At 39.2% G+C, this 25,996-nt stretch overlaps 1 protein-coding gene across 4 annotated transcripts; it reads left to right on the plus strand.

Annotated features, from left to right (window-relative positions):
• Window positions 1-665: 665 nt before the first annotated feature.
• Window positions 666-24,439, plus strand: LOC141444533 (uncharacterized). Of its 4 annotated transcripts, none has more exons than XM_074110086.1 (9): window positions 666-740; window positions 843-966; window positions 1,916-2,027; window positions 3,940-4,070; window positions 6,014-6,590; window positions 7,645-7,775; window positions 19,960-20,155; window positions 21,648-21,738; window positions 22,770-24,439. In XM_074110086.1, the coding sequence occupies exons 3-9, from the start codon at window positions 2,000-2,002 to the stop codon at window positions 24,265-24,267; spliced, it is 2,652 nt and encodes an 883-aa protein (XP_073966187.1). In that variant the 5' UTR covers window positions 666-740; window positions 843-966; window positions 1,916-1,999; the 3' UTR covers window positions 24,268-24,439. The 4 variants fall into 4 exon arrangements, with proteins under 4 accessions (XP_073966187.1, XP_073966186.1, XP_073966190.1 ...); XM_074110085.1 differs by having other exon boundaries at window positions 843-962; XM_074110089.1 differs by having other exon boundaries at window positions 843-962; window positions 21,651-21,738.
• Window positions 24,440-25,996: the final 1,557 nt, after the last annotated feature.

Raw genomic sequence — 25,996 nt, forward strand, 5'->3', positions numbered from 1 at the left:
AAATATTAATAAATTGTAATCGTCATATAAAACTACCTTGAGTTTTTAATTTATTTACTGTCAAGGAGTGTTTTATTAACTACTGTTACTGAAATTAGACCCAAGCCGTAGCAAGGTAGATGGTACTAAATTTACCTGCCCATTAATAATAGACCCCATACTATTGTACCTAATTATCTCCATGTATTCTAGAACATCGAGACGAAACCCCTTGCCGCAATAATGTAACACTTCATACGAATCTAATAAAGAATGATTTGATTTTAACAGATGTTTGGCAAAATTTGATCTGTCAGGATGCTCATTCCTATATGCAGAGACATGCTCTTTAAATCTAACATTAAAACTGCGACCTGTTTGACCTACATATACTTTATTGCAGTCATTACAAGTAAGCTTGTTCCTTTATCCACCTTATCTTTGTGGTAACAAAGCCTAGAGTACAAAGAGTTGTTAGTCTTAAAGGCAACATTAACATTGTTTGATTTTAAAATAGCATAAATTCTATCAGACAAACGACCAACGTATGAAATGCCACACCTATATTTGTTAGTAGACTGAGATGGCAACAATTTTACTGAAAATTTTACTTTGTTTTATTTCAATAAGAATCTCCCTATTTTTCCCGATTTTTAATTGGCAGCAACACCGATTTCATAAATGTCACTGCTACATATAGGGACTTTTCCATAATTATTTCGTCATGTTCTTAATTATGTTGTCGAGTGCTTGATTTTAAAGTAATTATAAAATTACATTGTGCCTTTGTATTTGATTTGTTATACTTATTTATTCTTAGTAGTCTGTGATTGAATTAAAATTCTATTCTAACATTGTTTTAGTGTTAGTTTCACCAACGGCCTTACTCTACGCCCCTTGGTTATGCTTTGGTTTGGTTGCACCCACTTTGATGTCTATATCGATATCTTCTGTTTCTTAAATCACGTGAATGTGTATTAGATGTAAGTACGTATTGTATTCAAACTGCCTTGGTATGATTAAAAAGTACATATAAGAAGTTATTTAAACATTAGATACACAGGAAGGAATAAAAAATACATTTGGGAGGAAAAAGATAATAAAACATCAAACAATATTGTAGTCGCTTAAGGATTTAGTAGGTGGCAGGGGACCGACAGACGAGGAAACGTGAAAGGAGGCCTACGTCCGACGACGGAGGCAACAAGGGCTGCTATAGATAAATAGATAGATAGAAGGATTTAGTAGTGTATTGAACCGTTTAGTGTCCACTTTTAATTTTTCAAAGAAATTGGAATAGTTATGGGGTTGCCGGTAAGAAGTATATAAAAACTATTATTTTTTATTTTCAAAACATGGAATTTATTTGTCACAGGTAGAGTTTATCACAATTGATATCATTTTCTTGTTAATATTTAATAACTTAATTACACAATGCAAGACACAGACATAAGCTGAGTCGCTTACCTTTGTTTGTACTTTTAATTGATTTTATTAATTTGTGATGCGTAACTTGTAAACCAAATATTGGATAAATATCTTGTTTTTACTTTTTATATAGACCAGACCTCTGTAAAGTAATAAATCACTTAATCAATCAAAGAATACTTATATAGCATAGAAGTTATGTTATATATGTAAGTATCATTTGATTGATTCAGTTTATTTATTCTTATTTATTATCTATGTTTCAGTTCAGTTTCAGTTTATTTATTCAAAAACAATTTACATTGTGTATGAACAGAACATTTAAAGAACATCATTAAAAAAAATAAGAAAACATTACAATTAAATAATTATGTCATGTATCCTCCTGCCTAAGATAGAATTGAAAACGATTTTATCGTTTTTCTACTCTGACATTGTAATATGTGCTAAAGATCCTTATATTTATTGTTATGTTGTTTAGCTTGAAATGGTACTTATGTTGTTTCAGGGACCATGGGTATTCTAGTCTGAAGAATTGTCCATAAGGGTTCTGCGGTCAGTTACCAACTGCAGGAAGTACCTACCAGTCAATATGTTCGGAGAAGCATGCTCCGGAAGCGGTAACATAATTTATGACTAATTATGACATTCTCAGTCAGTGTCTGCTAGAAATTCCTTAATGGTATATCTAATAACTTTCTACAAAGTAGTACATGTGGTGAATATGATTTGACATTGTGTTTTGTCGGAGAAGTTCATATTCGTATGTTTGAATATTCACACATTTAGAATGAAACCGACACAATTCAAAATGTTCTTTTAAAACTCAATCATGTTTTGTTTTATACAAAGTTTATTTCAAATTTATCTTATTTTCTCAATTAGCTTAGTGAGTAAAGAATAATACTTACTAACTAATTTTTAAAGGAAGATAAATATGAACATATCTGACAAAATATGATGGAAACTAATAAACTTGAAAAACTTGTGAGCAAAAATATGATCAAAAATATCTGAACACGCTTCTATGTCGTTAACAATAGTTGTATTCCGATATTTTTGCTCAAGTTTATGAACTCTACTGTAACAGCCTTTTATACGCTGAGACAAGTTTCATCATCATCATCATCAGCTGGAAGACGTCCACTGCTGAACAAAGGCCTCCCCCTTAGAACGCCACAATGAACGAGAACTCGCCACTTGCATCCACCGGTTACCTGCAATTCTCACGATATCGTCAGTCCACCTAGTGGGAGGCCTGCCAACGCTTCGTATTCCAGGTCGTGGTCACTCGAGGACTTTTCTCCCCCAACGGTTATGTGTTCTTCGAGCGATGTGGCCCGCCCATTGCCACTTCAACATGCATATTTTGACAGCTATGTCGGTGACCTTAGTTCTTCGACGAATTTCCGGATTACGGATTCTATCGCGCAAAGAAACTCCATGCATAGCTCTCTCTATAGCTGGTTCCGTGTCTGAGCCTCTGAGATTCTGATAATTATATATATATACAAGAATTGCTCGTCAAGCTTCTCGTATAGCTTTTGTCCGCGGCTTCGCCCGCGTGGAATTCGGTTATCGCGCGCCGTTCCCTCGGGAACTGTGCATTTTTTCGGGATAAAAAGTAGAATATGTCACTCTCAAGCCCCTAAACAATAATGCCAAAAATCACGTTGATCGACGGCTCCGAACATAAAAACATACAAACACACTTTCGCATTTATAATATTAGTATTAGTTTTTTGGAGTCTTTTTGTATTTTTTATTTTAACTCCAAATTTGTTACTTTTACGGGTATCCCGTGAAACCATATCGAAAATACAAACTGAGACATGGATGCACAGAAAAACTAGAAAAAGAGACCAGCACTGGGAATCGAACCCAGGTCCTCAGCATTCCGTGCTGCGTGCTATAACCCCTACACCACTGCTGGATATTAATTTTTCCTATGCATACATATCTCAGGTTGCTTATTTCTACTTTGCTACTTAAGCAGCAGCACTAGCGACATCTATGTAGCGTCGACAGACGTCACACTCTTCCGCAACCAACCGCTCACCCAGACAAGAGATGTCGCTACTAAGCAATCAAATTACCCGTAAAACTCCGGAAAACCCCCGGGATACCCGTAAAAGTAACAAATTTGGAGTTGACATAAAAAATACAAAAAGACTCCAAAAAACCAAACGTAATTGCTATGTACATTAGTATAAACGAGCTAACCATAAAAATTAAATTTTTAATACAAGCTTTTTTTGCTGACTGTACTTTTTGTTGATTGCACTTGCATTGCCACTCAAACTACATTTGCATACCAAATTTCAAGTCGATGCTATTAACCGTTGAAGAGCTCCGTCCTGCGGAGACAATCCTGGCTGGACTACCAGAATGCCACTACTAGATTATTGTATTGTCACGCGATTTACATAAGTATTTAAAATTTCAAGTCAATCTGACTACTGGAAGTTGGTCAAATGTAACTTGCAAGATTTGATTTGAGAGTATAGATTTATTTGATGTGTTTCATTCCAGGTTCTAAACAGCTGGAAACGGGCACGGCGCTTGTCACATACAACCCAGTTTTGGACACAGAGGTGATCGTCCAGAAAAATGGCAGATTCACAAGCGCCAAAGTCAAATTACACTGCATCACTATTATGAAGGTTGGCTTTTTTATTAAATAGCTGGAAAACTAGCATGCGGGTCACCTGATGGTAAGTGATCACCGCCGCCCATGGACAACTAAAGAACTATTAGGACTGCGGGTGCGTTGCCGGCCTACTAAAGGGGGAGGGGAGTTGGGCCTCCGAATCTCCCACTCACCGTACGAAACAGTGGCAAAACTACTATTTCACGCCGGTATTCTGTGGGAGTGTGGTACTAGCCCGGTCGAGCCGGCCCATTCGTACTGCAGCCAGCAAGCGGTTACAGTAAGGCTCTGCCACATAAAAATATAGCTACTGAAATAGGGCCTACGCTGGCTGACGCTTGCACTGCGCGGGTGGCCGCCTGTAGGACAACAGTAGGAGCAGCGCTAACTGCGCGCGTCGCGTGCATACGATGTTACCTGCACCAACACAAACAGTGCACCCAACACAGATAGCGGAGGGCCTTGTTTCTAAATAACTGATTGAATCAGGCGTTACTTTGCGGAGGTCCATATCAATGAACTAAAAGAATAAACTTTGCTCACCCGCGACCTTATGATCGCTACGTCTATGCAGCAGCAGTGCAGCTCCTCCAGCAGTGTGTGTGTATGTTTGTAACTCCTTCATAGCTTCACGCTATAACAGGACGGATTTGGATGAAATTTGATATGCAGATAGTTGGACATCTGAAATAACACATAGGCTAATTTTATCCCGATATATATATTTTTTTTTATTCTACTGGATGGAAAACGAGCAAGTGGGTCTCCTGATGGTAAGTGATCACCGCCGCCCATAAACATCTACAACACCAGAGGTATTGCAGATGCGTTGTCAACCTAGAGGCCTAAGATGGGATACCTCAAGTGCCAGTAATTTCACCGGCTGTCTTACTCTCCACGCCGAAACATAACAGTGCAAGCACTGCTGGTTCACGGCAGGATTAGCGAGCAAGATGGTGGTAGCAATCCGGGTGGACCTCGCACAAGGTCCTACCACCTGTAAAATATTCCCACGGAATTGGGATAAAAGCTCGATTTCTCATTTGTTGAGTATTTATAGCCTTGAAATTTGGCACTGTTAATTATAATGCTACGGCAATAAAGACTATGAAATTATTTTTGGGAATTCCCTCGGGAAATAGTTAAATTCTGGAAATTCTATTGTACCGCTGGCCTTAACTATTACGGTAAGTACCTAATTTATCCTACTAAACCTATTTCCCAATAATATTATAAATGCGAAAGTTTGTAAATCCTGTTTGTTACTTCATAACGTCTAAACCACTGAAACGATTTAATTGGAACTCGGTATACAGATAGTTTGAATCCCGGAGAAGGACATAGGAAACTTTTATACCGGAAAATTTAGCGCGGACGGAGTCGCGGGTAACGGCTAGTCCTGCTTATATTATAAACGCGAAAGTTTGCGAGTGAGTTTTGAGTTAGTTTTGTTACTCTTTCACGCTGAAACGAGTAGACGGATTTGAATTAAATTTGGTATGTAGGTAGCTGGACCTCTGGAATATCACATAGGCTACTTTTTATCCCGATATTCTTACGGGATAGGAATAAAATCTTAAAATTTCAACCGCTGCGTGTAGCGTCTTGAAATTTTGTACAGTTGTTCTTAACATAACAGGACCACGATATAAATTTTGGGAACTCACAGGGGATTTCTTAAAATCCCGGAATTTTAATTGTAACTCCCAGATCGAATAATACGCATGCGAAGCCGCGGGTAAACTTTAGTTTTTATATATAACCGGAGTTGATTATTTTTTTATTATCAGAGGGAGCCAAACAAACATGTGGGTCATCTGATGGGAAATAATCACCACCGTCTATGAGTACCAACTACTGAAAGAGAGTCATTGCTCCGGCGCGGCCTTTTTAGGAAGTGTAAGCCCTTTTCTTGAAAGCCCTGATAAACATTGAACACAAGTATAACATATTCAGGAGTACGAGAACAAGTCCATAGAAGAACTTCGGTTGGAAGATCACAGGGCGTTACGCTGCAAGTGGTCAACAATAAGGGAGCCCTGGGTGTCGCTTAGTGGGGACTTGGGCAAGTTGCCCGAGACCAAGCCGCCGTTTTTGCGGTTCAACAAGCCAGCAGAAACCAAGCCGCATTTTGGGGGGTTCGGCAAGCCAGCAGAGACCAAGTCGCCGTTTGGGGGGTTCAACAAGCCAGCAGAGACCAAGTCGCCGTTTTGGGGGTTCGACAAGCCAGCAGAGACCTACCCGCCGTTTGGGGTGTTCGACAAGCCAGCACAAACCAAGCCGTGTTTTGGGGGGTTCGGCAAGCCAGCAGAGACCAAGTCGCCGTTTGGGGGGTTCAACAAGCCAGCAGAGACCAAGTCGCCGTTTTGGGGGTTCGACAAGCCAGCAGAGACCTACCCGCCGTTTGGGGGGTTCGACAAGCCAACACAAACCAAGCCGTGTTTTGGGGGGTTCGGCAAGCCAGCAGAGACCAAGTCGCCGTTTTTGCGGTTCAACAAGCCAGCAGAAACCAAGTCGCCGAATGGAAAATCTGGTGATTATTTATTAAATCATACCATACCTCCGTCCCTCCTTTTTACCCAACTACCCGAAGGATGGTTATGGTTTTCGAGCGTAATGTAGTACGTTTGTCTATTTCTTTGGTTTCTCCAACAAGATAGACTTAAAACAGTTTATGTTAAAACAGGCTTGCTTCGGAAGTGTTTATGGAATGAAATCTAGAATGTACAATCATTTGCCAAAAATAATAACACAGTCTGAACAGCCGAAATTTAAAAAGGCATATTTTTCAATTCAAGAATATTTAAATGAACATTTAAATGACAAATAAAATGATTGATTGAACACGTAGGCTAATTTTTTATCCCGATATTCCTACGGGATAAAGATAAAATCTCGAAATAACAACCGCGGGGTATATAGTCACGAGATTTGGCACTGTTGTTTACTTAATACAACGTCAATAAAGGCCAAGGTGTGAATTTTCGGGAATTCCCTTGGTAATTTCGTAAAATACCGGAGTTTAAATTAAACTGCTGGATCGAATAATTTACGCGTGCGAAGCCGCAGGTAAAATAGTGTCTTGTCAATAAATATAAAAAAATGCCCGTTTAAATGTGTATTACCTGGGCGATCGAGCTTTGCTGGGGCTAAAACTCGTTAATAAGCGTTTTCCCAGAAAAAAGACCAAGCTAGATCGATTTGTCATCCCCAAAAACCCCAACATACCAAATTTAATCGAAATCGTTGGAGCCGTTTCCGAGATTCTGATTATATATTATATATACAAGAATTGCTCGTCAAGCTTCTAGTCTAGCTTTTGTCCGCGGCTTCGCCCGCATGGAATTCGGTTATCGCGCGCCGTTCCCTCGGGAACTGTGCATTTTTTCGGGATAAAAAGTAGCCTATGTCACTCTCGGGCCCCTAAACAATTTCTATGCCAAAAATCACGTTGATCGACGGCTCCGAACATAAAACATACAAACACTTTCGCATTTATAATACTAATATGGACATTTGTATAAACAAGCTAACCATAAAAATTAATTTGACGTGAAATTAGATTTATTTGACGTGTTTCTTTCCAGGTTCTGAACAGCTGCAAACGGGGACAGCGCTTGTCAAATACAGCCCAGTATTGGCCACAGAGGTGATCGTCCAGAGTAATGGCAGATCCAAAAGCACTGACGTCAAATTTCAGTGCATCACTATTATGAAGGTTGGTTTTTTTTTATCAAATAGCTTTCAAATTATTATTATTATGTTGAGTGAATAAATAAACTAAACTGAACGAGCATCCGGGTCACCTGATGGTAAGCGATCACCGCCGCCCATGGACAACTAAATAATTGGGACCACAGGGCCACAGGGACGACCCTGTGGCCATAAAAATGGTTTATAACGCATTAGTAAGGAGTAAGTTGGAGACTTCATCGATCGTATGGAATCCCTATGAATCGACGTATGTCTTACTTCTTGAGAAGGTTCAGAAAGTGTTTTTAAGGTTCCTTTATAAAAAAATATTTGGATTCTACCCGTATCTGTACCCTACTAAGTATCTTCTTGGTTCCCTTGGGTACAACTCCTTGGAGGTCAGACGGAATTATCAGCTTCTGATCGCGGCATGTCAAGCTTTGCGTGGTGAGTCGGACTGTCCCGAACTTGTAGGACGTCTTGTGCGACTGCATGTCCCGGATATCCCGAGGATAGCCCTCAGGCCGCGACGACGCGATCTGTTGGCCGTGCCGCCGGCGCGCACCGTGTCGTGCAGAAACTCGCCGCTGCCCCGTGCCCTTACACAGCTCAATGCGGCGGGTGCGGGCCAGTGGGAACAGCCTCCTGAAGGCAGTGGCCGATGCACTGTCCGGTCCTTTCATGAGACACTGGCTATCTTTGCACGCACCTATGCCTCCATTCCAACGGCTCCTTTAATTTTATTATTATTATTATTATTTTTCGGACATTTAATTTATTAATTTTGTACTTAATGCGCTCCTGGCATCGACACCTGAGTGCGATTTGTTTGCGTGGCGATGGGCGGCAATTTGTACTGAATGCTTGAGGTACTGTGAGGCGATGGACGATAGATGTTCTACTGTTCCAGTATAATTTGTTTGTTATCTGTTAGTGTTTAATTGTTTATTCTTTAAATCAATAATCCTTCATAGTTAGTTTAAGTTTCATGATGAATTGGTCATTAACTGTAATGTCATGTAAACGTTTTTATCAATAAATAATTATTAGGACTGCGGGTGCGTTGCCGGCCTACTAAAGGGGGGGGGGGAGCGGGTGGCCGCCTGTTGAACAACAGTACGAGCAGCGCTAACTGCGCGCGACGCGTGCATACGATGTTACCTGCACCAAGACAGATAGCGTAGGCCCTTGGTTCTAAATAATTGATTGAATCAGGCGTTACTTTGCGGAGGTCCATTCCTCGTCAATGAACTAAGTCAATTACTTAGCTCACCCGCGACTAGGGTTGCCAGACCAGCCAGTTTGGCCGGACTTTTGGGCAAAAAGGCCGGACGCCCCATCATTAAGGACTAGAACGAAGCTACGAACGCGTAAAAAAAAATTTTTTTTTCCTTATAAATAGTAGCCTATGTAGGTACTTCCCAAAGTAAACTCTATACCAAATTTCATCTTAATCGGTTTAGTAGTTTAAGCGTGAAGAAGTAACAGGTAGGCAGACCGACAGACAGACTGAGTTACTTTTGCATTTATAGCATTATGTAACATTAAGTAGGGATTTTGTGTCTTAGTATACCTATATGACAAAAAAAATGTATGTATTCAGTATTTATTTATTGCAACACCTTTTACAAAAAATTATAAAAAATGATGCCCTGTTGGGGCGCGGCAATTTTAAAATTAATTACATTAATTAACTTATACGTAACATATTATGCTATTTTAACCTCATGTATTTTTTAGGAAGAGGTTTAAGGAACACTTATAAATTAACTTTATATAATTAAGGTATCTAAATAAACTACTTATACATTTATCTAGATATAACATAAACTTAGAACTTATGTGGTATCACAGAATGAATAGATAATAGGACAAGTAATACCTAGTGCAATGAGATCATCTTTAATGACAATAATAATAACAGTATAACTATTTTTCTTTATTCTTCTAAATATTCATTTATACTGTAGTAACATTTCTGAGTTAAAAAATCCTTTAGTAGTCGTATAAATTTTTTATCTTTTGTTTCTGATTTTATTTGGGTAGGTAATTTATTGTATACTTTTACAGACATGGCGTAAGTACCGTGTGAATGAATTTTGAGATAGGATGGAGGCAATTTTAATTTATTTCTGTGGCGTAGTGAGTGTACTGTCTACGTTCTATGGATATTTATTATCATTTTTATTTTTATGAACTTATAGTCACTGGTAAGTTGTAAAAAGCCTAACAAAAGCCGGACAGGCCGGACACTGTTTAATTTGGCCGGACTAGCATTAAAAAAGCCTAACTATGTCCGGCTTTATCCGGACGCCTGGCAACCCTTCCCGCGACCTTATGATCGCTACGTCTATGCACCAGCAGTACAGCTCCTCCACCTCCAGACTGTAAGAACACACAAATCACACAAACCCAACTATCGGCACCACTACACTACTGTGGGGACTGTAACTTAGTAAGAGTTTAGGTACTGGGGATCAACGCGCGTGACTTTAAACTCAGTTCAAAATAAACAACTTCTTCAATCATTAATTAATTATATTTTATTTTAGAACTTGGTAGTACTTATAAATAGATTTACATAAAATGGCACCAGCCGCTTAGGCTATCGGGAGCAATCTGCTCTCCGGCATGTATACCGCTGTCAATCTGTTTTATAGTTATATTATAGAAACACAATATAAAAATCCTATCCTTTTATACAAAACTAGGTTAATATAACCTGCCAGGTGCTCAGCATCTGGCTGGCTGGGGGCTGGCAGGTGGTCAGTTTTACCACCTGCCAGCGGTATACAGCCTAGTTCCTACATATCCCTCCTTCCTCACAGAGGTGGGGACTTAATCTACGGCCCTACCTAACGGGGACATTACAGACAGAAAAGGGCCTTTGCTAAAGACTAGTCACATCCTTTTCATGAAATTCTAGTCTATGTTACTACAATCATAAATAGGTTTATATATTTCAAAATTTTCAAATCAAGGATGGGACTTCGCCGGGCAAAAACCCCGTAACAAAAAAGGTACGGCGCCTTTTCAGTAAAAAATTATCCTAGCTACGAAAGACGCGTGACATTGCCTATGCAACCCGACACGTCATTCTTGCTTCTGAAACACCCGTGTCATATTTACTCTTTGGCCATAATGCCACTAGACAACGGTGCCTCATGGCAAGAATATCATACTGCCAACATCTGCATACTCGCATATGTTGCCAGCATAATCTGTGCATGCTGCCAACATCCGCTCTACTAGCAAATGTTGCTAGCATAACGCCGCTTTGACAGCAGTTGCTGGCAACAAGACCCATTTTTGTCTATTCCTAGACAGAGCATTATGACAGCGGTAACTGCCATAACATTCCATCTATTACCGGAATAGATGAGATGCATGCAAACCCAGGCCCCTCCATGAGGTGCACCTGAGCTTTCATCCAGCTCATGGTTACCAAGATCAATGTGCTCACCTAAAATACCGAGCTGAACACATTGATTTACCATCCTAATTTGCTATTAAGTATCTACTTTCTCAAAGACTCAAAAGTTCAAATCATTTATTGCAAAACCACAGGATCAAGTAAATTCATGTATTTCTTCAGCTGTGGAAGTCTTCATGCTGCATGCTGTGCCCCTGGTGTTCAAGTTCTTGTTTCTCAGCACCCCGAGCGGAGTTGCCGTTCAACAACGACAGCAATAGCCGCTGGGTTTCCATCTTATTCTTATTTCACAGCCATGGCCTCAGTGTTCCATCTTATTCTTATTTCTCAGCCATAGCTCCAAGTTTTCCATCTTTTTCTTATTTCACAGCCATGGATCCAAGTGTGGACCCCTGGGCAAGCTCCATCGGCGATCCCAGTTGGCTGTGTGAACTTCTGTTGCTTGAAAACTATTGAAAGGCACAGAAAATCAATCATTAAATACACCATCAATTAACACCACATATTTCTGGGCATATTGAACACATGAAGGTATGAAATACTCCCACATGCTGAGATAGACTAAAACTACTCATTCTTTATATATAGAAATTCACATCATATATGATTACAGTTCACATTGGGAGATGTATGAACAGGCAATCTCATATTCGTGAAGTTGAATATGTAAACAATTATACTAAGTTCACTATGTAAATAAAAGTTATCTGTTTGGTTCTCCAGCGATGTCATCAGACATCAGTTTTGACAAGAGCAGCTGGGAGTGTTGTGATATAGCGTAAAAGAAACCCAGTCAATGGAATTTAAAATGCATACGAATAACGATTTTTATTTTGGTTTAAGTGACAAGACAAACACGACAGTTAATAACAAAAAGTTGCTAAGGAAACAACCATAGAGTTTAACACTTTCCCTCACTTTAGAAAATAAATGGTCGCGCACATTGGTCACTTTGCATTTTAAATAGTTAGGTACACTGTAATGTAAGGGATGTTTCTTCTTGTAAGGACTTTCCCTTTCTCAATAGTGTACATCCACTAGTCCCAATGCATGACATAGAGACGAAAACGTCGGTCGAGGCAGTGCCTTCGTGAGAACATCTGCCACCTGGTATGCTGTGCCGATTCTCTGTACTTCTATAGTGCCTTCAGCAACCAGTTCTCTTACATAGAAGTGTCGTATGCGGATGTGCTTGGTTCGCTTGTGAAACTCGGGATTGTGGGCAAGCCGCACAGACTAAAATTTGGCACGCGTTCTCGAGCTTCAGCGCCAGGAGAACTCGTACACACAGACGTTTGTGGACCATTCAAACCAAGCTATTCGAAACTCCAATATTACGTTTTGTTCAAAGATGATTACACAGGATATCGTATGGTGTACTTCCTGCGACGTAAGTCCGAAGTCAAAGATAAACTCGCTTTGATGATATCTCGAACAAAAGCAGCGGGATACACTGTAAAATGCCTGCTCAGTGATAACGGCGGCGAATTTGACAATAAGTCAGTTCGAAATATTCTAAACTCGCATGGAATTGAGCAAAGACTTGTCGCCCCGTATACACCGGAACAAAATGGCTCAAGTGAGAGAGAAAATAGAACTTTAGTAGAGACAGCGAGATCTATGATGTATGCACACGAAGCTATGCCTCAAGAAATATGGGCTGAACTTATAAATACAGCGGCGTACATCCTTAATAGAACCGGTCCTACAAACACCGATAAAACTCCGTATGAACTTTGGTATGGAAAGAAACCGATAATAAAGCACCTCCGAATTATAGGTTGTACTGCGTACGTACATGTACCGAAGCAAAAGCGGAAGAAGCTTGATAAAAAAGCTATCAAAGGCAGACTCGTTGGTTATGACGAAGATTGTTATCGTATTTGGATTACTGACGGAAAGAGAAACACGCTCGTCCATTCCCGTGATGTCATTTTTGATGAGAAGCCACTTGCCATCAACGACAATGCCCCTGTATCTGAAGAAATCGCCACAGACACGAGGGAGTACATTATGCAAATGCCGTTGCAAAATGAAGTTGAAAATAACAAGCCGGCTACATCAGAAATATGCGAAAATCCTGTCACGACTGAATCTGCAAGTTACGACAGATATTCCAACGATCGTGAACAAAGTCTCGAGGGAGAATTAACAGAACAAGTTCCAACAGGAGACATTGTTCATAGTCCGCTGGAAGATCACGAACATATAGATGATCGCGACGATCTTGAAGAGGAAGAATTTCATGATGCTGACCAGTCATTGCCTCAGCCATTAACGACGCCACCGCCGCCGCGTTATAATTTGCGCGACCGTAGCGAAATTAAGCGACCTGAAAGATTTAATGATTTTGTTCTTGTTACAGAAACGTATCCATCAAATTTTTCAGATGCCATGAAGCGAGACGATAGTGAAGAATGGCATAAAGCTATGAACAGCGAAATGAAATCACTGAAAGATCTCGAAGTTTTTACGCCTTGCATGTTACCAGAAGGTAGAAAAGCCCTCCCCTGCAAGTGGGTGCTGCGTATTAAAAAGAACCCAGATGGCTCCGTTGACAAGTATAAAGCCCGACTTGTCGTAAAAGGGTTCAAACAAAGAAAAGGTCAAGACTATGATCAAACTTTTAGTCCGGTTGCCCGCCTAGCAACAATCAGAGCTGTACTGAGTGTCAGTGCACAAGAAAGCTTACACCTTGTTCAGTTTGATGTCCGTACTGCGTTCCTGAATGGAAATTTAAAAGAAGAAATTTACGTACAACAACCTGAAGGATATAATGATGGATCATCAAAAGTCTGGAAGCTGAATCGAAGCCTATACGGTCTAAAGCAAGCTCCAAGGTGTTGGAATTCATGCTTTGAAAATATTTTATTAGATATGGACTTCAAGCAGTGTGAAGCCGACTGCTGTCTATATACCAAGCAAGTAAATGGCAAGAAGCTACTCATCACGCTGTACGTAGATGACGGATTAGTAGCTGCTACAGATGAAGACCTCGCCAATACGTTCCTTTGTGACTTAAAGCAAAGACTGCAGATTACTACGAAGCCTGCGTCTCATTACTTAGGTTTGCAAATTGAAAGAGAAGAAGACGGTTCAATTATAATAAACCAAGAAGCTTATGCAAAGAGAATTTTGGAGCGCTTTGGAATGGCCAGCTGTAACCCTGTTACAACACCGATGGAAAAGGAACCTTCAAGTTCAGGGAAAGCTGAAACCGAGGAAGTGGTAGTTTTTCAATATCGAGAAGCTGTTGGCGTTCTAGCATATCTCATGGTCGGAACACGTCCGGACATAGTCTATGCTGTGGGAGTTGCCTCAAGAAAACTAGAATCCCCCTCCAAAGAGGATTGGCTTAAAGTGAAGCGTATTCTACGTTACATTAAAGGCACATATTCTCTTGGAATAAAATATAAAGCACGATGTTTACCCGGCGTGCTAGAAGGATTTAGCGATGCAGACCATGGTGGAGACCGAGAAACTGCACGATCCACTACTGGAGTTGTCTGCCGTTATTCCGGTGGTATAATTTCTTGGCTTAGTCAGCGACAATCGTCGGTTGCTATTTCTACAACTGAAGCTGAACTCGTAGCAGCCAGCGAAGCAGCCAGAGAGCTCGTGTGGCTTACAAGAATTATGCAAGACTTGACTACGCTTACAGAAACACCAACACTTAGTGTGGATAACCTGTTGTGATATAGCGTAAAAGAAACCCAGTCAATGGAATTTAAAATGCATACGAATAACGATTTTTATTTTGGTTTAAGTGACAAGACAAACACGACAGTTAATAACAAAAAGTTGCTAAGGAAACAACCATAGAGTTTAACAGAGAGCTGCCATCAGTTTTCATCAGCCACTGCATGGCTGCTGCAGATTGCCATCTCATTTCTGCATTTAATTAATTGATCTCCCAATATGAAAACACACAAAAAAACATATATTAGTCACATAATAACATTATAACGCACATTAGTCATATAATTTCATTATATCATTAGTTTCCTACCTACTCAAAAAACTTTCAATTCATTTACCTATTATTATTAAATTCAATCGAAAAGCTAAATTTACAATGTTTACATTTGAATGACATTGTCAATCATTGGTCGTGTCAATTTTTTTCTAACAGTTGACACAGAACTTCTCGGGTGAACTTTCAAAAAGTTTTCAGTCAAACCATAAAGTTCATTCGGCTTGAGACAGCCATCACTTTCCGTCCCTTTCACTCCTAAATGAACGTTTTTAAATTTTATGTTTCGTTCAGTTAGCGATCCTTGCTGTGGGAAAAACCTTTTATTATCATAAATTAGATAATGACGTGACTTTTTATTACCTTTTCTACGGAATCTATCAGGTCCGTTTCCGTTCTCACGTCGTCGCATTGCCACTCTTACATAACAACCAGAAGGCTCCTCTCGCCCCTTCATCAGACCTGCCGAACCCATCTGCAAATTTTCCGACTTTCGTACCCTTTCAGGCTTCGAACTCAACTCGCCTTTTTCGCCGCGCCATCCTTTTTTTCAATCTTTCTATCGATCCTCGACGCTTTCCCAATTGACTTCGACTTCTCCAACTTTCCTTCACTCGAACCTGAAGCAAAAGAATTTAAACCACGGAACCCTAACAATTTTTTTACTGATCGCACTTTACTTTTCACGGTCAAGGAGTTAATTTGCTCGCACTCAACCTCTTTCATGGCAACATCATTTGCACAAACCTTTTCAGTCAATAATGAAATGTTGCTCGTGTCACTCAATTTTCGAATAAAATTGACACGGAATTTTTTATTCAGAGTCAAAGTATGACTACTAAAATCAATCAATGCATTATTTGCAGTCAAAAAATCTTGTCCTAGAATGCAAAAATTTGTGCCATCATTAATTACCAACAGTCTAATTCTACAATAATAATTATCTATCAAAATATATGTATTTACAATTCCTATAGGCTGAATCATGGAGCCTCCTGCTACGCGCAAAGGATCACTGAGCTTGTGCTCATATTTTAAATTAATTTCCTCTGCAAGGGAAACAGATATCAGTGACACATTGGCACCACTATCTATGAGGGCCTTGCAAATCCTGCCATTGAGCTCTATGGGCACAAACGTGTTCAGACTATTTTTCTCAACAGTACAAACATCGGGAAATTCACTTGAAAAAATCGTATTGATTTGGAAACCATCAGTATTTCCTTGATATCCTTGACGCTGCTGCGGCACCGGCTGTAGCTGCCGCGGCCTCAAATTATACCTTCCGTAAGGCATGCGTGATGTTCCCTGCTGCATTTCTTGCGGAACTACCATTGTTGGCGGCGTTTGGGGCGTGTTATACTCCGAACGCGGCGTGAATCGAAGAGGTGGAGCATCTCCTTGCTCCCACGAGTGTTGATAATCTTTTGTAATATTAATCGGCAGTTCTACTTTATGTGTTTTCATGTTTAATTCTGTATTAAATACATCACACAATTGAAGAATCGTTTTTCTTAATTCCTCCCTCGACGCGAACAATCTGGATGCTAAATGGAATTGCCATTGCGAATTGATAGACTTAATAAAATGCTTGATAAATCTGCCATCTTCAGTGATTCCTGCTTTTAAAGCTAACCTTTCTAGCTCATAATAAAATGACAGTAGCGGTTCTTTCGGTTCCTGCTTTCTATAATAAAAAGACTGTGCATAGTCTTCTTGCGACGGGAATTGTTCTATCAATCCCTGCTTTATCAAATCATATGACTCCAACGTCGTGAAATTGGCCTTGTACCAGGACAACGCGGGTCCTTCTAAGTAGAGTGCGATTGCTACTCGCTTCTGTTCTGCGGACCAATTCTTTATGATCGCAATCGTTTCAAACTGGTGGATAAAATCGTCCACATCCGAATATCCTGCGAATTTTTCCGCCATTTTCTTTTCTTCTCCGCAATCAACTCTATTTGCCCGCAAATTCTATTAAACACTGGGATATAGGAATAAATAAAATAACTCACAGTTGCTTCCTCAAAAATCGATACATTTACCAAATTGCTTCACATTTCATGCGCTCTGTTCACATCAACGCTCGTCTTTTAGCGAAAATCCTTCATAGACCGCTGTTATCTCTGCGGTTCTCCGTCGTCCTCTGAAGCGATAGCTAAAACATAAAAAAGTACACCGACCGCGCCTAACTCCACCACTTGTGGGGACTGTAACTTAGTAAGAGCTTAGGTACTGGGGATCAACGCGCGTGACTTTAAACTCAGTTCAAAATAAACAACTTCTTCAATCATTAATTAATTATATTTTATTTTAGAACTTGGTAGTACTTATAAATAGATTTACATAAAATGGCACCAGCCGCTTAGGCTATCGGGAGCAATCTGCGCTCCGGCATGTATACCGCTGTCAATCTGTTTTAAAGTTATATTCTAGAAACACAATATAAAAATCCTATCCTTTTATACAAAACTAGGTTAATATAACCTGCCAGGTGGTCAGTTTTACCACCTGCCAGCGGTATACAGCCTAGTTCCTACACTACACTGACCTGTTTCGAACTCAACCAGAGTTCATCCTCTAAATGTGTGTGTATGTTTGTTACTCCTTAATAGCTTCACGCTATAACTACTGGACTGATCTGGATGAAATTTGATATGAAGATAGTTGAACATCTGAAACAACACATAGGCTAATTTTATCCCGATATTTCCACGGGATTGGGATAAAACCTCGATTTCTCATCCGTTGAGCATAAGCCTAGAAATTTGGCACTGTTGATTATAATGCTGTGTCAATAAAGATCCTGAAGTTAATTTTGGTATTAAACTCAGGAAATAGTTAATTCTGGAAATTCTAGTCTACCGCTGCGCTGGCCCTAATTATTATTGGGAGGGTGCGCAGTACTAGGTGGGGGTAATGAAATCTATCGCAGCGCTCATAGTGGCCAAAAGAAGAAATAATCTAGGCTCGGTCATCTGTCATACTCACATGAATCTGTCATTAACAAAGCAATTTGTATAGACCGATAGATTTAAGTACCTAATTTTAATAATAGATGTTTGTGTTATGATGCGAGCTTGAATTATTGAACACTGTCCCTGTTTTGTTCTTAATTCCTCTACATCTCGGACATGTCCTAAAACAATTTTCCTTATGGAACGGTTTGTGGTTGAAATTTTATATTGAGTGATACTCACAAAACCGGTCTTCAAAATGATACTCATTTTGATCTGAAAACGATATTTAATTTATTACTAGCGATATAAGAACAATTATATAATTTTACTATTATTCAAAGAAACAAATAAGATAGCTTTATCTTTTCGTTTTACAGTAAAAGTACAACTAAACATGAAGTAAACAAACCCTGACATAACGAAAATAAAACACACTTTTTGAATAAATTTTACTTACCTGATTTAATTTTAACGACCAAAAATGAATTCACAACCTTTTGTCCACCAAAATCACGGTATCACAGTATTTTTTTATTGTTATAAATTAATACGTTATAGGTTTAATTTTTGACACAATGTCGCGATGAAATTTCAAAATGTCATAGCATCAGAACCAAAAAAGTTGCGGACGCTAGGTGGCGCTGATGTCGTGCACGGAGCCAATACGCTACCTAATTTATCCTACTAATATTTTAAATGCGAAAGATTGTAAGTGAGTATGTTTGTAACTTCTTCACGCTGAAACGTCTGGACGGATTTAGATTAAATTTGGCAAAAAGTTAGTTTATAACCTGCATTAAAACATAGAATACTTTTTTATCCCGATATTCCTACGGGATAGGGATAAAATCTCGAAATAACCGCTGGGCTTAGTAATAAAATTTTAGTATGTAGGTAGCTGGACCTCGGGAATATCACATAGGATACTTTTTATCCCGATATTCCTACGGGATAGGGATAAAATCTCGAAATAACAACCGCTGGGCTTAGTAATAAAATTTAGTATGTAGGTAGCTGGACCTCTGGAATATCACATAGGATACTTTTTATCCCGATATTCCTACGGGATAGGGATATAATCTCGAAATAACAACCGCTGGGCTTAGTAATAAAATTAAGTATGTAGGTAGCTGGACCTCTGGAATATCACATAGGCTACTTTTTATCCCGATATTCTCACGGGATAGGAATAAAATCTTGAAATTTCAACCGCCGGGTTTAGCGTCTTGAAATTTTGTACAGTTGTTCTTAACAACCACAATGAAGACCACGATATAAATTTTGGGAACTCCTAGGGAATCTTTTAAAATCTCGGAATTTTAATCGTAACTACCAGATCGAATAGTTTACGCGTGCGAAGCCGCGGGTAAACTCTAGTTTTTAAATATAACCGGACTTGTTTTTTTTTTTTTGGTGGTTCATCTGATGGGAAATAACGCAGATATAGATAACACTAGATTACGCAAATGCATCTACTTCGCGTGTCCGAACCCCGACCAAACGTCGGGGTTGGCCCCATACAAAGACTGACCGCTAACTGACTAATCATGACTATTGACTGACGCGAGCCCCACGTCGCGGGCGGGCGGCGCATTTGAATCGATTTTGCGCGAATATCGGGGAATTCACATCCCTAATTCTCTCTTGATACGTCACAGTAGATATAAAAAAGTGACACGGTTGGTTTTTATACAGATTGAGGTGTTTGCGTTATCTAGTGTAATCTATCTGTGGGAAATAACCACCACCGTCCTACCAACTACTCAAGGAGAGTCGTTGGTGCGTTGCCGGCCTTTTTAGAAAGTATAAGCCCTTTTTTTAAACACTAGTATAACCTACACAGGAGTACGAGAACAAGTCTATCGAGGAACTTCGCCTGGAAGATCGTATGGCGGGCCGTGGCCGGTGGTTCCATTATTTAGGGGAGCCCTGGTGGTCGCTAGGTTCGGTCTTCGACTTCGGACAGCCAGCACAGACCAAGCCGCTGTTTCGAGGGTTCGACAAGCCAGCAGAGGCCAAGTCGCCGAATGGACAATCTGGTGATTATTTACTAAATCATACCATAGCTCCGTCCCTCCTTTTTACCCGACTGCCCGAAGGAAGTTTATGGTTTCTGAGCGTAATGTATTATTTTTGTATAATGATGTCCAATGGGCATTGTCCATTTCTTTGGTCTCTCCAACAGGTTTTTTTTTATTCGACTGGATGGCAAACGAGCAAGTGGGTCTCCTGATGGTAAGATATCACCACCGCCCATAAACATCTGTAACACCAAGGGATATTGCAGATGCGTTGCCAACCTAGAGGCCTAAGATGGAATACCTCAAGTGCCAGTAATTTCACCGGCTGTCTTACTCTCCACGCCGAAACACATCATCAAGAATATCATGTTTTGCGAATATGATGTTTTGCGAATATCATGTTTTGCGAATATCATGTTTTGCGAATATCATGTTTTGCGAATATCATGTTTTGCGAATATCGTGTTTTGCGAATATGATGTTTTGCGAATATGATGTTCAGCGACGGAAGGTTCCCACGGGAATTTTGTAAAATCCCGGAATTTAAATAAACACTAGTCAAAAAATAAAGATACAAGAATTTCTCGTTTAAATGTACGTATAAGATAATAAACGTAGGTATTATATAGTCTCTGACCATGGCCCTTTTAATCCAAGGTTCGCAAGGTTCGATTCTACTCTCATATGTCATAACTGAGCTACTTTTGTTCTGCAACTTTTTAAAAATATGATCACTGTTAATTTGACTTTTTCATACAGATTAAGGGGCTGTTTCACCATCCCTTGATTAGTGTTAACTGACGGTTAAATGTGATGCCGTCTCTATTTGTTTTGTTCGAATAGACGGAGACGGCATCACATTTAACCGTCAGTTAACAGTAATCAGTGGATGGTGAAACAGCCCCTAAATGTAATTTTCAATGTATGCGATACACTACAAAATTGACAGCACATTGATAAATGTTTATCTAAGAGTTGCCACAAACATGTCAACAATTATTTGAAGGGTCCACGGATAGTACATGCCGGCGACGCTGCGGGAGGGGGGGGGGGGCGACGCTACCAAGAGCGCAGCCTAAGGAATCGCTAATATTGGAAGAATTATATTTTCACTTTTAGAAAAATAAAATTTTACTCGCAAATGTGGTGAAAAACATTGTATGTCGCACGGGCGGTACTAGAATTACGAACTTCGACTCATTAAAGCCCATTAAATTTCGACTTCGGGCTTCTAATAGACTCTCTCTCTTAACACATGTGATGACTAACTTTGACTAGCTTAGGTGACAGACACGTCCTTCAGTGGACCCTTCATTTACTCGTAAAAGCCCCCCTACCAAGGTACTGTGATAACACCGCCATGTCCGATACACTGATGAAACTTTCAGGATCAATAAATTATCTAAATTCAAGGCTTTGAAAATGTCACAACACAAAAGTAGCTTAGTTATGCGAGTACAATAGTACCTTAATTTAGAGCCCCTTGGTCAAAGACATCCCGTATTTATAGAAGGCGGGCTTGGCGAGGGCGCGTTCGGCGATACGAGTGGCGAGGGGACTTCGACGGTGGCCTTTGGAGGCACCTGCAGTAACATACCATGGTGAGTGACTATGCGAATGATACTATATTCAGGGGCGTACCCAGCTTCTGGCCTAGCCCCCCCCAACCCCCCAAGGCAGATAGCCCGCACTTGTTTTGTCATACACACTGCACAAAGACACCTACATGAAACACAAGGTATATGTAGTGTGTAGGGCAAACACCCGCAAGGGATCCTGCTTCATAGGTAAACGGGGCATAATATATTGTAGAACAAATAATTTCCAGGCGGGGGCAGTTGCCCCCCCCCCCCTGCGTACGCACATGACTATATTATACAGGTGTTCATTAAGTAACCGAAAAACCTTACACTCCAAAATATTTTTTCATTTTAAGTTGATGCATTTATTTTCGAATACCATCGTTTATTTACCCAAAACTTGGCAGCGTATGCGGGCCAATCAACTATTTTACCGACACTTTGGGCGTCTCCTGCGTTACCAAAATTGTCTCTGGCGTTACCAAAAAATCGTACTTCCAACAAGATATTTCACGGTTTAATAGGTTGAACTTACGTAGGATGGCATGTATTCATGTACACCATCTATTAAATTTCAGAAAAAACATGTTTACTTACAAAAATCTGCAATTGTTTGAAAAATGTCGCGGACAGATTAGTGTCGGTAAAAAAGTTGATTGGCCCATCTAATAAGATACATAATTTGAGATCATCTTTTTGTATTTTTTTAAAGTTATTTTTGTTAGCTCTACAAAAATGTAACGAGGCTTGAATTGAGTTGGTCACTTGTCTCAACTTGCAAAGTTTAGGGTTAAAAAAATTATTCGTGTGTTTTGCTAAGTCAGTAATTCTACTTGATATCTACACTCGTACTTTGTATTTGTCAGTTGCACTTGGACGTTTTTAGAAGAAAATGAAAGCTTCCTTATATTCGCCACTGCCTAAGCACATTAGTAGCAAATTGTTTTAACGGTTTTTATAACTGGTGTCTCTTAGACAACGGGACAGAATAACATACAAGAAAAAGTTGATTGACTCAAAAAATTAATTACAGTCTCTTCTGTTTATTTCAGCTTTAACTTGGGGGATCTTTCAAACGATGTCAGAAGTACTAATAAAATGCAGTTATGCTCGAGAAACCCAAAGTTCGCGTCACAAAGTGAAAGAAGTTTAAATTTCCAGAATTCCCAGTCTCTCGTCTACAAATGTAATGCTTGTGGCCTGTGTTTCGACCGTGAGGAAGTCATGTTCAAGCATTTAATCGGTTGCTCACCCATTAAGATAATCACGAGGATACACTGTGTATGCGGCTTAGAGTTTGACACAAATAACTACGACTACCATTGCGAAGTGCATCGTGAATTCACTACCCTTAAAAAGAAGGATATTACCATTACTGATCTTGAAAATATTGATCTTAGAGGAATGAAGGAAAAATTTATGCGAAATAAAAAGAAAGGAATAGTCAGCGATGCAGAACATAAATGTAAAAAAATTAAAGCCAGTGCAGAAGACTATAAATATACAGCTGAAGAAGCAAGTATCTGTGAAAACCGAAAATCGTGTGTTGTTTATAGATGTAATTGTAGATTGAGTTTCGAACGGCCGGAGTTCCTGTTAAGTCACTTAAACAACTGCGACCCTGGCGAGAAAATTACAAGAATACATTGCATGTGCGGCTTGGAGTTTGACGAAGATAACTATGACTACCATTCCGAAGTTCATCTAATATTCACCAGGCTTAAAGTGAAGAAAATTTCCGTCAATGGTGACAAAATAATACCAATCAGTTCAATGAAGCAAGAATTTGCTAAAGATGATGAAAGAAAAGCTGTTAAAAGCACAAAAGAAGCGCAGGTGCAAACTGAACATCTAAATGAACGTTTCGTTAAAAACTCGGCCGCAGAACTATTCTTTAAAGGAGACGGAACCTTTGAACAATTATTAGGTCAGAAAATAGTCAGCGCCGTGGTAGATACAATTGAATCTGGCATAGATGGGAAAGAAAGTCAAACAAAGATAACTATAATCATTGCAAAAGAATCTGAAAAAACCGTTGAATGTCCAAATAAAACGAATACGGGTGACAAAAATAATGAAGTTACCGATATAAGAACATCTGAAACGACGACTAGACAGAAGGTGGCAGACAATACAACAAATGATATTACTGCACCAACTGAAGGAGATCATGCTACTGATAATCACGCAAAAGCAGACATAGCACTAAATGAAAATATTCCTAAAAATAAAGCTGTCAATAGTTGTGACCCAGCAGACGGTGAAACAACTGAAATTACTGAACAAATTGAACAGCTTAATATAAATATTACTTCTGCTCTGACTCTAACCGTACAAGAAAATAAAGCAATAGATAATCCTGACCCAAAAAATAGTGGAACAAATGCAATTATGGAACCAACAGATCAACCAAATAAAATTAATAGCAATCAAGATAACTCAGACATTTCAACAAATGAAACTTGTACTCCAAGTGAATTGGAAAATAAAGCCATTGCTAGTCCAGAACCGTTAGACGATACTTTTAAATTAAGTAATTCATATAAGTAAGTAAGTATTCATGTAAGTAGGTAAGTAGTTTTGCAGGTGGTAGGACCTAGTGCAAGGTCCGCCCGGATTGCTACCACCATCTTGCTCGCTAATCCTGATGTGAAGCAGCAGTGCTTGCACTGTTGTGTTTCGGCGTGGAGAGTAAGACAGCCGGTGAAATTACTGGCACTTGAGGTATCCCAGCTCCTTAGGTTGGCCAACGATCAGCAATACCCCTGGTGTCTCAATGGTTCTTGAACATATAATAGATTCAATTTATTATATGGAAATTTTTTTTATATATTTTATGTCGAAATGAAGTAAAACACTCATGTGACCCATTATGAAATTCGGCTACGCCTCGTTTCATAAACCCACACTCGTGTGAAAGGCCTTTCCACGGTTACATACAGTTGCATAAAATATATAATAGCTGTCTATTACTCTGATGATGATAATGAGATGACAAAAATAATAAATGATCATAATGATCATTGTAAGCACGATTTCATGATGCGGAAATAATGACCTGAGACCGTATTGCCTAAATTCTGACGTTCACGATCGCAATCAAATGACAGTTTTTGTACGGCGAAATCTGTATTTCGCGGGCGTCATTAACTTTTTTTTTTAATAAATGGCTTGTCAGTAACGTTAGGCAAAACGGCCTCTGCAGTGTTCAAAGCCTCAACAAAAATGAAAAGAAAAAGAACGATTAATTTTATTACTTTTACTTTCTTAGTTTTAAATGCATATACTTAACTTGTTTTTTCTTATTCAAAGATTTAATTGATTGTTAATTAGAATGTTGATATAAATAGCATTAAGTATTTAGTTGTTAGTTCTTGTTTTATAATTTCTCCAAATTTTAATCAAAACAAAATATTAAACCAATCTGTTAAATGAATTGAAGCATTTTTTTTTCATTCATAACCGCGTTTCTTTGTGCTTACGAGCTCAATTAGGTAGATTTCTAAATAAAAAAATATTGTATTTATTATAGTCTGTGGCAGATTTTCAGAAAATATGGAACACTTAAAATCTGGAAACAAAAAAAATACAATGAAAAGAAAAGTATGTAGGTGTTGAATACCACTCCTGTTCGCTCGTGCTGAGGCCCGACGTCAAACTAGAAAAACAGCATTCATTGCAACAATTTCTTTGCCATAAATAATATTTCACATATTGCAAAAATTACAAAATTATTCTAATTATAAATAACCGGTAGCCCCCAAAAATATGACATTTACATTTCCAGTAACGCTATTAATGCCTTATGGCAATTCATTCTCATTAGGTTATTTCATAAGTTATTGTATTTATTAAGTCTGTTAGATTTTCAAAAAAAATCATCATCAATCATCCCAGCCTATATACCCATGCTGGGCACAGGCCTATCTCAGAACAAGAGGGCTCAGGATACAAAATGAAGGTTATGTAGCTGACATTGACAAGAAACTTGCAGTTATGTGTAGTTCTGACGACAATACAATAATAATGGTTTCATCGAGCTGCGAGTACTGCCTTTTCGCAACGTAACGTTTGGCAATGCAACCTAAAAAAAAATACTTAACTTCGTGTGGGGTGCCTCACACTCATACATGTTAATACAGAGCTAGAGGGACCGCAGCACGGATTCAAGTTCGTTAGTAGCCCTGCTGTTTGATTTCGCAACTTATCATTTCGCAAACTAAAACTGTAAACTCCAATTCAACAGAATCTTACAATCCTGTAGACACTTCCAGTACTA

This window comes from Choristoneura fumiferana, chromosome 30 (genome assembly GCF_025370935.1).
Source record: "Choristoneura fumiferana chromosome 30, NRCan_CFum_1, whole genome shotgun sequence".
Lineage (NCBI taxonomy): Eukaryota > Metazoa > Arthropoda > Insecta > Lepidoptera > Tortricidae > Choristoneura > Choristoneura fumiferana.

What these genes read in the sequence shown, in the direction of transcription:
- LOC141444533 (XM_074110086.1), top strand. Translation starts at nt 2,000, where the DNA reads ATGTTCGGAGAAGCATGCTCCGGAAGCG. An exon ending in GTCGCCGAATGGACAATCTG is followed by an intron (nt 20,156 to 21,647) that starts GTGATTATTTAC and finishes CCGTATTTATAG; the next exon opens with AAGGCGGGCTTGGCGAGGGC. An exon ending in ACCTGCAGTAACATACCATG is followed by an intron (nt 21,739 to 22,769) that starts GTGAGTGACTAT and finishes TGTTTATTTCAG; the next exon opens with CTTTAACTTGGGGGATCTTT.